At 37.1% G+C, this 13,858-nt stretch overlaps 2 protein-coding genes across 2 annotated transcripts; one reads left to right on the top strand and one right to left on the bottom strand.

The window, feature by feature from the left end:
• The first annotated feature begins 15 nt into the window (after positions 1 to 15).
• Positions 16 to 3,478, top strand: LOC107412041 (uncharacterized). The gene is made up of 9 exons (XM_048468231.2): positions 16 to 413; positions 769 to 856; positions 1,288 to 1,401; positions 1,599 to 1,681; positions 1,876 to 1,990; positions 2,336 to 2,427; positions 2,739 to 2,804; positions 2,987 to 3,080; positions 3,225 to 3,478. Exons 1-9 carry the CDS (start codon positions 124 to 126, stop codon positions 3,333 to 3,335), a joined length of 1,053 nt encoding a protein of 350 aa, XP_048324188.2. The 5' UTR covers positions 16 to 123; the 3' UTR covers positions 3,336 to 3,478.
• Positions 3,479 to 6,425: 2,947 nt separating this feature from the next.
• On the bottom strand, positions 6,426 to 10,150 carry LOC125418137 (probable LRR receptor-like serine/threonine-protein kinase At3g47570). The gene is made up of 2 exons (XM_048468733.2): positions 7,037 to 10,150; positions 6,426 to 6,897 (listed from the first exon to the last, which is right to left on the bottom strand). Exons 1-2 carry the CDS (start codon positions 9,759 to 9,761, stop codon positions 6,506 to 6,508), a joined length of 3,117 nt encoding a protein of 1,038 aa, XP_048324690.2. The 5' UTR covers positions 9,762 to 10,150; the 3' UTR covers positions 6,426 to 6,505.
• Between the last annotated feature and the right edge of the window lie 3,708 nt (positions 10,151 to 13,858).

Below are 13,858 nucleotides of genomic sequence, written 5' to 3'. Positions count from 1 at the left end.
AGTTTCTTTATGGAAACTTGGACGAACAAAAATAAATCCGGAGCACCAAAAAAAAAAAAAAAAAAAAAAAGGGGAAAAAACCGTTGGAATGTTTTACGGCTGAGGAGTTTTGAGTTGTAGTGTATGACGAATTCAATGGCTTCCACAAACCCAAGTTGCTTCTTCTACTCTTCTTTTTCTTCAATACCCAATTCAACCTCAACCACTCGCTTTTCCTTATCTTGTTCTCACTCTATCTTTAATGGTTGCAATGGAGTTATGCTAAACAGAGGTTGTTTCCAGTCAAGAATATGTGCCAAGTTTGAGAAATTCCAAAGTGACCCTCCTCAAGACAATCTTGAAGATACCAAAACATCATCTTTTCAAGTAGTTGAAGAGGATAGAGACGAAGTAGAAGAAGAAGAAGATGACAGGTATAATTTGTTATGGATAAACTATACTGATTTCTGTTTCTGGGTAATGCTTCTTTTTGGCTTTAAGTTGTTTTCTCTCATGATCTTAGTCAGTATGTGAAGAGAAAAAAGTTGAATTTGAAGTTTCGATGTGTTTAAATAACAATTTTTGATACTTGGATATGTCTCATAAATTTTCAAGTTTTTATTTCATCTCATAATAATTATTTCTAAACTGAGATTAAAGTAGCATATTGGAATGTTCATGCTTCATTTTATTCATTTTGACATTGAAGTTGAACGAGTTTATTTCTATTGGAGAAGTACTGGAAGGAAAGCATATTGATGCAGTTTTGTTTTATATTGCATTTTTCAGCTGCTTGCCTGCTGACTTGGAAGGGGCAGTTCGACAATCAGGTCAAGCAACTGCTTCATTTGTATCTTCAGGAGGAATGAGAGCCATAGTATGTGCCAATGGAAAATGTAATCTAAGTAATACAGATTGGAATGAATTTTGGTGATTTTGCTTTGGAATTCTCGGAGCTTTCCCTCTTAGGGCACTGTTGAGTATAACTAGAAATGGCAAAAGGAAAATTTTAGTGTAACTTTGGTCTTTATTTTCAGTAGCATTAAAGTGGCATTTAATATTTATAAAAAGAATTATTGGCCCAATATTGCCATAATTTTCACTCTGTATAAAAACCTCACATTCTAGCCAACTTGAGGTATGCTAGCTTGGATATTCATCATAAAAGGTATATAATTAATTTCGCAACTGAAATAAGCTTGGAAAATAATCCGATACACTTGAGATATTACGCTCTTGTGCTGAGTTCCTATTTAAGTTGTTTGCTGCTGGTAGTTTTGTTTGTAATAATCAATTCTTTCCACGCAGGTTGAGCTTCTCATTCCCCAGCTGCAGTTTCTAGATGATGAAGGTGCTCAAGCTGAGCTCTGGAATCTTTCAAGGATCTTTTTGGATACACTTATTGAAGAAACTGGATCCCAGGTACTTGCACCATGAAAATTGTGTGCATTTCACATTGCCCCCTCCCATCTTTGCAGTTTGTTTGTACAATTGTTACCACTTCGAAAGTTTTTAGAAGTAAACATAATGTCTTTTTTTTCTTTCTCCCTATAAAAATAGAGACTTTTTATTCTTTCATTATCCAATCTTCATTGATAATTTGAAAATTTAATGGTCAGAGAGTTAAAGCCATATTTCCGGATACTGGTGCTTCAGCACTTCTAAAATATCAGTGGAAAGACGCTGCATTTGGATTCTCCAGGTATTTTACCATTCCTGTCTCTGCATCTGTTAGTCATCCATTTTAAGTAAATCTTGCATCTTATTGGTTATATATTGCAGTCTAGTTTACCATATACATTTCAGTGGAATATATTTGATGATTTTTGTTGCCAATTCCAATGTACTAAAATTTCTTCCTCATTGCTAAGGAAATTTGTTGTCCATTTTTTCCAGCTTAAGTGACAGGAAGCCTGTTGAACCTGAAGACGACATAGTGGTTATGGTTGTTCCTGACTATCAAATGTTGGAATATGTAGAGAGAATTGCATCTAATCTCTCAGATGATCCAGTACCGTCCTGATCTTTTAATTTCTTGATTTCAAACAGTATTCTCATGGACTGGTTTCTCTTGTTAGCACAATTCTCATAAACTAGTTTCTGTAATAAATACATTTGAGTTTTTTTAAAAATAGAAACATGATATTTGCTATTGGAAGTTGCTTGTTCTTTCTGAACACAGTAATGTTGAATTCTAGTGTGGCCAAATGTGGATACGTTTCTTAACACAGCAATTCTTAGTGTCAGTGGCCAGCAAACTTGCATTTCTTGCATTTAGTATAAACATGATTCGTTTAATTTTTATCAAGTGTGCTTTAAAACTAGTTCCTTACAGTACTTTCTTATATATGGGCAGCCAAGGCCTCTCATAATGTGGAATCCACGTCTAATCAGTGAGGATGTTGGAGTTGGGTTTAACGTTCGGAAGCTAAGGCGGTATTTTCTTAGGTATAATTCACAATGTTGGTCGGATGCCAACTGTTCATGAAAACTCCTTTCAAATGTTCCTATGAATGAACTTCACATGATCATTCCTCACCAACTATTTTTAATTGACTTTTTATTAGACGATTGGCATTTATATTGCTTATTGCTTGCTTGTATTTGTTTTTGCTTTGCTTTATGTATCTTCAGCCTTGCCACTCTTTAGCTGAAGTTCTTCATTTGATCCATGGTTTTGGTTTTCATCCTACTATTTTCTCTTTTTCTATTTTGATTTTCGTCCCTAAGTTATGCAGTCCTAACTCATTTTTTTGCAGCACTTTTACGACTACCTACTCGATGAGGCCTCTTCCATCTGGTGCTGTGTTTAGGTGTTATCCAGGGTAAGTTTCTTTATAGCATGAACTTATTTCTTGGATCAAAAACCATTAAGTGAATGATTTTTTATTAGGTCTCAAAGTGGATAAGGCAAGCCAATATTGTTTTGCTAGCTCCACTATGACCTGTTAAGTTGCATCAATCTAGTAACTCACCCTCTGATTTTCTTCATGCTGGCCATTACCAGATTATGGAAGGTGTTCTATGATGACAAGGATAGACCAAACAGATATCTTCTTGCCAAAGAACTCGTTACCCGTCCTGACGCTGAAGAACTTGAGGTTAGTTGCTATCAAAAGTTAGTTCCTTGATTGGACAAAAATTACATATTTTCACATGTAAAAGGTTAAAAGAAACACATCTTGAGATGGAAAAACCGATGTATTGATGAAGAATGGAAATGTGTTTTACCATTTTTTCTGCAGATTATATTTGGAGATGTAGGAGAAAAATCAGAGCAAAGCCGATCTTTATTTGATAAAGCAGCAGGCATCTTCTCCTCGCTAAACCGATTCATGAAGGTCATATCAAAATAAGCTTTCATACCCTGTATCTTATGTCAAAATATTGCTATCTGTATTTCTTCCTCAAACTTTTCTTTGCTAGTTATAAGATGTATCCAATATTATAGTGCAAAATGATAAAGATTTCTAATTGCACAATCTTAGTCCTTTTGCTCCATTACATCTACGCTCTTTCCATTGGTACGTACCAAATGATACAACATATTAAATTTGGGCCAGAAAGCAAAATCCAACAAGATTATTGGCATCAAGTGACATGAATTTATATTATCCCTCCTGATCATCCCCTGTTTTCTGGTGTACAAGTATAGAAACTTGGAGAAGAAAGGTTGTAATTTGTAGTTGTTCTCCTGTTGAGTAAGTAAATGAACCAATTCCTTTAATAAGCAACCAAAGAACATGACAATTTCATCGTCGGCGATAATCCAATCCAGAGAGTCCAATTTTACTTCTCATTCACAATGTGGGAAAAACAATATACAATCCCCAAAGGTAAGGTGTTTTATTTGGTAACGGCAAGTAATTGACATCAATGTGACCCTTGTGAAAAAACCAAGGGGGTAAAATGAGTGTCTGTGGCAATATAAAGTATCCTGACCAGAGCAGGATAACCCAGTCTTTCTATACAGACCGACCCTGTCAAACAAACAGAGCCTTCAGCTGGCAAGATCCAGAATAAAGTTTCCCTCATCTGGCATCATCGAGTGGTTCTTTTATGTAACTTCTAAACCAAGGCAGAATGCTAATAAGCTTCACTGACAATCTTACTATTCATTTCTCGGCCGTACTTGCTTCCAGTTTCTTTCTCTGGATATTGGACTTGTTGACTGGATGTTGTGCTTGCACACTGAGATGTGTCCAAGCAACACCTGTATGCTGGTAGTTCAAAAGTCAAAACCAATCTACATTTTGTGTTGAAGCTTTGGGTTGCTTTTTCGGCTTTTGATACCGATTGTTCTCAAACTTGGCTTTAACAATAAGGGAGTATAGAAAATCTGCCTCGGCTGAAATATCGTAAGGCACCTCTAGGATGCTACAAATCAAGATAAATCATCCAAAAGAGAAGTTAATAAAAAACGTAAGGCAACAAACGTAAAGTTTATATACATAACAAGAGATAGTAACAGCAAATAGGAGATTTTGGTGCTTGAAAACCCATCGTTAATGCATTATGCATAGACAAGCAAGAAGGCTCACATTTAAGTGCTAGTTTAGTTTTTAACACGGACAAACAATTTCTTGGTACCCAACGTGTCTAACAGAAATTTTCAAAAACTGTAAAATAGAAGTACCTGTCAAGCAACTCCTCTAGAATAATTCTCTGTGAAGGTGTAACATAATGGATACAGCTTCTGGGGCATTGACCAACAGCAAGCTGAACTTGGTAATCCTCACCATGACCTAATTACACATAAAAGTGAGTAACTCGAGAAAATTACACATAAATTCGTTTTTGAAGCAAATATACATGCATACATACATACATACATGCATATAAAGTGTTCTGTTATGTCAGACAAGATGTTTAAGTGCTACCTAAGCCAATTTTTTTAGGGTCCTATAAACATCTTTGCAAGATAGTAAATGACAAAATTTTAAACAATAACAATTACGAGCTTAATCTGTCCTCCAATTCCAAGCTTTGTTTCCAGATTAAGAAACACAAACGGAAAACAGAAAGAACACACTATGGCATTAACCAACCTTGCGAAGTAGCTCGTGCAGTTCCGGTTGAAGCAAATGAAAAAGCATGAGGGGCTCTTGTCACACATGAATATGGACACCCTGCAGTTGCAGTCAAAGCAAATGCGAAGCCATTAGGGAATTATCCATCCTGAATATGAGAAGAAAAGATAATTTTTTTTTTTCCCTTATCTGTCATGCTTTCGCTTTTAAATTTGGTACAATAACCATCCATTATGGCAATATGAAACACAAATAAGAATAAAAGGGTCAGGTACCTTTGCCAACACAAAGAATCTCATTCACAAACAAATCGAAAGCTTCACATTCTGGATTCTCAAAGGGATCTAAACATTCACTACAAATAAAATTTCCAACACCAACAGACAACAGTCAGCACTGCCTTGCATAAATATTGACGTATTTTACTGTTGAATTGTACCTCCAATGCATGCCACCAAATTCTGAATAATAAAAACCAAGTTTTACCTTTCAATGATCTCCGAGCGGCTATAATTGGACAACATCTGCAGACAATATATACATATTCACCACCAATTCTCTTCCAAACCAACATATTTTTCCGAACAATAACCATTCCCATGTCATTCATTTTCATTTTTCATTTTTTGTTTGCTTTAGTGTTTTTTCCATAACACCAAGCTAAATTCTGCTACTAGTACTAAAAAAAAAAAAGTCCTTTCTTTTTTATTATTTTTTTTTTGGGGTTCGAACTATACCTCATACGCCTGAATCACTCGGCGAATCATCGTGTCAGAACCTTCCCCGGTCCTATTCACATCAGGATGAAACTGCTTCACCTATTTTGCATAATAGATTAATGAAATCAACTTTTTTAAAGGTTTTTAAAATAATTTTCTTCTATTATAGAAAGAAGAGAAAAAAAATATTTACTTTGGCTCGGAAAGCAGCTTTGAGCTCGGCCGCTGAGCAGGTGGGCTGGACGCCGAGCACAGCGAAAGCCGACGAAGTACTAGAGAGAGGAGCATCAGCATCTTCTCCGGTTCTACCGCTGCAACTTTTCACCGTGAATTTGTAACCGCTTTGGGCTTTAGCGGCTCTTCGAATTGGAATAACGGTAGGTGTCCAACGGCAGAGTGATAAAGTTTCCATTTTTTTATTTTCGTCCAGTAAATAGCTCTGAAGGAGTAGATGACGGAGTATAACAACGAAACGGTTCTGTGAGAATTTTTTTTTTTTTTTTTTTTTGGGTTGAAAACATGAGAAAACTTTTTGCTATTCGGTGGGACTGGGAAGAGTAGCTAATAATATCCACAAGGAAGTAATTGCAAAAATACATTTAAATTGTCAAAATAAATATAATATATATATATACATATATATTTTTTTTTTCTTGAATCAAATATTTACATCTTGCATTGCATATTTGTCAGCATCTCTCTACATATAAAAATGTTCCATTCCAAACACTGTCATAGTCATTTACAAACTAGTAGACATCAATACATACAATTACATTACCAAAAAAAGCACACGGACAAAGCTTTGAACCCCATTTTTTTCCAAATATTCACCAACATTTGTACAACAGAAGATGCAGTCGGTCGATTTTGTGGGTTATCATCTGTGCAAATCATTGCTAAATCTAGCATTTGTATACAGCATTGCTCAAGCCTATGTAGACTACCAACTGTGTCATTTTGGCCTCCTAAATTTGCCTCCTGCTTTAGTGTGATATCAACGACATCCAAAATGTGGTCTGGTAATGCGTATCTTACCCATTGCCTTAGATCAAGTCCATCTGTGAACATGTTACTTGTGGGTCTCTTTCTTGTAACCATCTCAAGGAGCATAACACCAAAGCTATATATATCCCCTTTGGCTGATACCTCAATCCCTTGTCCATATTCTGTTTTTTTTATGAGCAACAACAATTGTTAGCTGAACTATCTTGACCAAATGTACAGATTAGAATTTATGAGCATACTTGCAACTTTGTATGATAAAAACTAAAAAGTGCTCTCAAATCTAAATAATTAGATGTTTACCTGGGGGAATATAACCAATTGATCCTCGTAAAAAACCAGTTGTGCTAACATATCCTTTTGGTTTGTCAGCTGAAACGAGCTTTCCAACTCCAAAATCTGCTACGTGAGCTACCATATCATTGTCAAGAAGCACGTTTTGCGGTTTCAGATCACAATGTACAATTTGAACTGGACAACCCTCTTGAAGATACTCCAGGCCATTAGCGATATCTATAGCGATTGACATTCTTTCCCTCAGTGTTAACTTACAGCCTTCTTCCTCCAACCCACCAGGATAAAGATGCTGATCCAAGTTCCCATTGGGTATAAACTCGAGAAGAAGAGCTTGGAACTGCGAAGTCCAGATTGATCCTAGCAATCCAACCAGATTTCTGTGCTTAATTCCAGACAGTATTTGGCACTCCCTCTTTAAGAGTTTGTAACTCTGACTAATGTCTCCACGCAAAACCTTCACTGCGATCGTAGTTTTTCCATCATCTATGTCTGCCTTATAGACTGATCCAAAGCTGCCTGTACCAAGGAGACAGGCCTCGTTGAACCCAACTGTTGCAATTTCAAGTTCCCTTTGAGTATAAGCCCGAGGTCCATGACCCGAGACTGATGTAACCATTGTTTCATCTGGTTTCTCATCCTTCTTTCTGAAGAAGCAGAAAACAAAAACGGCAGCCAAAAGAAAAAGCACACAACTTGCTCCAATTGCTACGACTGCATACAATACCCCTTTCCTTATATTGTGTGTTTGTTTCTGAACTTCACATGGAGGAAATCCCATAATCGCAGAGCCACCACACAACCCCACATTCCCCAGGAATGAACTCCTATTGTAATTGGTCAACGTTCCAGTAGTTGGAACTTCTCCTGATAATCTGTTATAGGATAGATTAAGATTCTTGATCACTTGTTCATCACCTATCCAGATGGGAATAGTGCCGTTTAACTGATTATGAGCCAAGTCCAAAACTTCAAGATGTGTAATTAGTTTCAGCGGCCTTGGAATAGGACCTTCAAGCCTGTTGTGAGACAAGTTCAGATACACCAGAGAAATGCAGCCTCCAATTGGAGTGGGTATGGCACCAGAAAACTTGTTCTTAGAAAAGTCAATTGCCTGTACAGATGTCAGCTTTCCGATAGTTTCTGGTATTTGTCCTTCAAAATTGTTGTTTGACAAAATAAGTGAGAGAGCTAATTTTGAAAGCCGGTCGATCACTACAGGAATAGGACCATTCAAGTTGTTGTAAGATAAATCAAGCAGCATAAGAAGAGAACACTGAGTGAGCTCAATTGGGAATTTTCCTGATAGACTGTTTTGTGAGAAGTAGAGATATCTCAACTGTGAGAGATTACCCAGAGAGGGTGGGATTGATCCGCTGATTAAGTTAGCACCAAGATCCAGTAATCCAAGGTTGGCCATCTGCCCCATCTCATCTGGAATTGGCCCAGAAATTCTGTTTCTGTACAAGCTTAATCTTTGCAACTGCCCAAGCCTTCCAAGGGAAGCAGGAACTGGTCCAGCCAAGAAGTTATATGAAAGGTTTAAGTTAACTAGGTTGCTTAGGTTTCCAATACTCTCTGGTATGTTTCCTGTTATGAGGTTATTCCTAAGATCAAAGAAAAACAGGTCTTTTGATAGAGCACCTAAAGAAGCTGGCAAGTTCCCAGAAAAGAGACATGAACCTAAGTGCAGTTTCTTCAGAAATGAACAGTTAGTGAGAGCTGTTAAGAAACTGAGGGAAGAATTACCAGAGCTATTACCAAGATAATTGGAATGAAGATAAAGTTTCTCAAGGTTCTTTAACATCCCCAACTCTGGAGGAACATCCCCCTCTAAGTTGTTGACACTGAGATCAAGCAATATCAGCTGAGAAAGATTGGACAGGGTAACTGGAATTTTCCCAGAAAGCCTGTTATTCCAAGCGTAGAACTTCTCCAAGTTTTGGAGTTTGGAACCAAGCTCTAAAGGGATCTCTCCGCTTAATAGATTCTCAATCAGTGATATTTCACGTAACGCAGTGCAGTTACTTAGAGCTGCAGGTATTGGTCCTGTGAGGAAGTTCATATGTAAATAAAAAATCTCTAGCTTTCTTAGTGCTCCAAGCTGTGGTGGGATACTGCCAGTGAAGTAGTTGACAGCCAATTCTAGTTGTGTCAATTCTGTCAGGTTCGACAGATTCGATGGTATGGATCCTGTGAGATTGTTCTCTGAGAGTGCTAGCAATGTCAAATTCTTCATCCAACCGATTTCCTCAGGAATGACCCCTGATAGATTGTTGTAGACCAAATCAATGCTTTTCAAGCTTTGACAACCTTGTAGTGAAGCTGGAATTTCACCTCGAAGATTATTACTACTTATATTTAGATATACCAACTCCGGAAGTTTTCCAAATGAAGATGGGATTTCTCCATGGAATCTATTGCTTTGCAGTGATAAGTTGGTTAGCAGAGAAAGATTGGACAAGAATGGTGACATAGTTCCTTGCAAGTGCATGTCTATTAGTTCAAGAGCTATAACCCGATTTTGAAGATACCGGTGGCATGTAACTCCAGTCCAGTTGCAGAAGGGATTGGCCGTGTTCCAAGCTTGGAGATGACCAAAGGGATCACTTATTATGCCTTTCTTGAATTGAAGAAGCGTCTGGCAATCAGTATACTCATCACAGTCAAATGCATTACTTGATGGCAGAAGAAATAAAATAAAGAGAAGTATATGCTTCTGGTTGAGTAACATTCTCTCTTCAGATTCTGTCTGTCTCTCTTTCTAGCTAGTTCTTCCTTTATAGACCCTGCTGTAGATAAAAGTTTGCAAAGCTTGCAGTCTTAGAATTGTTCATTCCATTAAACTTTGCTACAATACTGTTAAAATTGTGCTTTGAGAAAGGTTTCTGGAGTCATACTACTGCAATAAATGCAATGGAACTGCATTTATTTGAGCAGATTGGGTGGTTTGAAAAGTCAGGCTGAGCCTTGGTCGTGAATCTTATCCAGATCCATGGGAAAACGATATGGGCTTCAATTAGGTGTGATATTTATTGGAGAAAATATTTTCCCTGACTGGTTTAATGGGTGTGTCTGCTGACCGTTGCCAACTAATAATGGAAAGATTCCAAGACTTGGAGAAAATCTTGCATGCAGCGGTGGTACCAGGTCAGCTGGTACTACTTCAACTCCTTTCATGCCACGTTTTAAAAGTATCATATCAGATCAATTTATCATCTCATTATCATCTCATTATCATTAATGTTCTTCTGATGGATAATACTTTCATATTTTCCTCTCGTGTGGTGGACCACATTCCGAGAACTTTTTCAATATACTTTTAAATTTGGAGACCAACTAGCTATAGAAATCTGAACAAGACTTTCCCTTAAGTTCTTAATAACCTCCATGCCACATCTGCTGAGTCAGTGAGTCTGCCAAGAAAAGCTACCAAATAGATGCTCTGTGGAAGTTTATTACAACAGCATAAGATTTTTTAGCAGTGAAAAAGCCAAAAGCCAGACAGAGGATTTTCAAGCATATGAATAGTCGCAACTGAAAGAGCCTATTACGCTGTTTAATGAGTTTTACTTCTGCTCAATTGAGTTCTCCAACCCAACTTAAAAGTCCCTCCTTTTTGTTTAAAGATTCAACAGCAACAGCAACCCTCCCTACTCAACACTCTAAACACGTTTATGGCTGGTCATTGAAAAAGATTAAACGGGACAATATTGTCAGTCAATTTGGGTCTTTATTGAAAAGTTATTCTTCCATATATCTTCTGCTAGCTGCATTAAAGGTTCAATTCGATGTGCTTATGCTGATATCTGGGAAAACAAGTATTAAGTTCTCAAGTCTTTAGCTTTTTTTGGTGGTAATGAGAAAGAAACCCATATCTAGGAACATTTTATCTTTACGGTAATACTTGTTTTCTTCATAAATTCAATCCATTTGGATTTAAAAATTTAAAGAAAATGAAAGCCATTGGCTATGTCTTTCCATCATGATCTAAATAATACAGTATAAACTTTTCATCTGGCACATATCCTTCATCTGTCATGAGTCTAAACAGTTCTGATAAAACCGCATAAATTATCTCAACTTGTGGATGCAGTCTGTCCCCGACAACAAAGCTGTGGACTTTCTTTTCTATCTCTATCCAACTAATACCTGTTTCTTTTGCTACCCCCATCTCCTTCATTCTTTTGATAGTCCTTGCTCTCTCTTTCCATTTTCCTTTAGAAGAATAAATATTGGCCAGCAAAATATATGGTGCTGGGCTCTCAGGTGTGGCCGAAAACAATTGCTCAGCAGCATATTTACCCATTTCAGGATCACCATGAATGCTACAAGCACCAAGCAATGCTTGCCAAACAAGTGGACCAGGCTTCTCAGGTAATCCCTCTATAAAACTTTTAGCTTCAGTGAGAAGTCCTGCCCGACCAAGCATGTCAACCACACTAGCATAGTGTTCTGCCCTTGGACTTATTCCAATATCTTTAGCCATGGAATTCAAAAACTCCAAGCCCTTTTCAACTAAGCCCACATGGCTACAAGCATGAAGCAGAGACAAGAATGTAACATCTGTTTGCTGTACGCCTTCCAATTTCATCTCTTCATACAATTGTAGTGCTCTCAAGCCATCCCCATGACGAGCAAAAGCTGCAATCATAGAATTCCATGAGATTGAATTTCTTTGAGGCATCCGATTAAAGACTTTCACAGACTCGTCCAGCTCCCCACACTTGGAGTACATATTGATAAGGCCATTACTGACATAAGGATTAAAACCAAAGTTCTTTTTGATAATTAAAGAGTGAATTTGCTTCCCAAGTCCTAAAGAAGTATCAACACTGAAAACCCCAAGAATTGCTGAAACCATATTTGGGTCGATCTCAATCCCTGCCTTTACCATTCTCTTAAAAATTTGGATAGCTTCTTCCTCAAACCCATTTTGTGCAAATCCCACAAGGATAACAGTCATGCTAACTTCATCAAGTTCTTCTGCAGACTCAAAAATCTGCCATGCATCTCCCACACTACCACATTTTGAATACATGTCCATCAATGCACTCTCAATGCACAAGTCCGATTGAATTCCCTGTTTCCATAAAAGTGCATGAATTTGGCGTCCTTCACTTAATGCCTGAAGACCAGAACATGCCATAAGCGAGCTCAAGTAAGTCAAAGAGTTTGGCTCGGATGTTCCACAGCGCATCATCACAAACAACTTCAAACTTTCTTCATAAAACTCGTTCTGTGCGAGTCCTGAAATCATAGCTGTCCAAGTAATGACATTCCTTTCAAACATCCCATCAAACACCCGTCTCCCCGAACTAAAGCACCCACATTTGCAGTACGATGTTATCAAAGCATTTCCCACCGTAACTTCCCCCTCATATCCATTCAAAAAAACTAAACCATGTATCATCTTGTTCAGGTAACAAAACTCCGGTCCATCTAAGGCCGACAAAATCGTTGTCAAAGTGGCTTTATCAAACCGATGAAATCCCAACTGGCGCATCCGTTTAAAATACCCAAAACCCACATCAAACTCCCCGTTCCTTAAAAACCCAGATATCATTGTATTCCAGGAAACTGTATCCTTCATGGGTATTTCATCAAACAACTTAACGGCATCAAATAATCTGCCGCATCTGGAGTACATGGAGAGAAGCGAGTTCCAAATGACAATGACATCGCGGGGAACATACCGATTATCAAGGTTAAAAAATTCAAAGTGCTTGATGATAGAAGCATGGAGGGAAGAACCCAGATGCACGTAACCTTCTCTTCCACAAATGGAGATGAGAAGGCTTATGTCTTCTGCGTGGTCGAGAACAAATCTGGAGGTTTCTAAAGATGGGTTTTGGCATATCCCGGTCCTGAAGTGAAAGAGGAGAGAGGAAACCCAAGATGGCGACGGCTCTTTGAGTTTGCGGAAGACCCAACTGGGTTTCATCCATGAAATGAGGATGGAGTACTCAGGCGCCAAACGGTTTGAATTGGATAAAAGCAACGACAACGAGATTCTCGTGCAATTAGAGTCGTTCAATCGAAAATAATTCTGATTAATAATCTATCCTCGTTTGTACAAAAAAATTAAAAACAAAGAGAAAGAAATATCGAATTGATTATATTACATAAAATATAGCCGTGGAAAAAAGTTAATTTCCTTTTTATACATAAAAGCCATGGAAAAAAGATAATTTTATATATATATATATATATATATATATAAATCTGTTGTTTATGAAAACTGTTTTTCAAATATTATAAAATCGTAACTTATAAAACCCGAAAGAAAAAATGCTTATCAAAATGAATTTTGTTTTATAAACAATTTGAAATACTTTTAAATTTGGTGTTTTTGATAGTTGCTCTCTTTTGTCTCCTCTTTAATTACTATATATTTGTCTTTTATAGGCGTCTCAAAGGCCAAACGACATTATAGCCAAAAAGAAATCTAGCTAGACAAGAGCCTAATTTTCACTTAAACCATACAACCAATTATTATACAAAACACACACAAAATAATCATAATGGTTATTGGTTGCATAATAGTAGCATTGCAAAGCCAGAGACTACAACCTATCAACTTCAGAAGCTTTTGATCATCTTCAAGTAGGGTGAGTGTTAATGTATTTTTTTTTTTTTTTTCCTCCATGTTTTTTATGTTCTTTGGCTTCATAAAATACACGGAAAAATAAATATATTTCGATTACGGGGAAAAAAACAAAAAACAAAAAACAAAAAACCAAAAAAAACAAAAAAAAGAAAAAAAGAAGGTATTCATTAAGCATATGTCATCAAGAGCCTGTTTGGAATGCTATAGATTACACCATTTAA

Source organism: Ziziphus jujuba, chromosome 10 (assembly GCF_031755915.1).
Source record: "Ziziphus jujuba cultivar Dongzao chromosome 10, ASM3175591v1".
Lineage (NCBI taxonomy): Eukaryota > Viridiplantae > Streptophyta > Magnoliopsida > Rosales > Rhamnaceae > Ziziphus > Ziziphus jujuba.
This window is presented reverse-complemented; position numbering and strand designations above follow the sequence as displayed.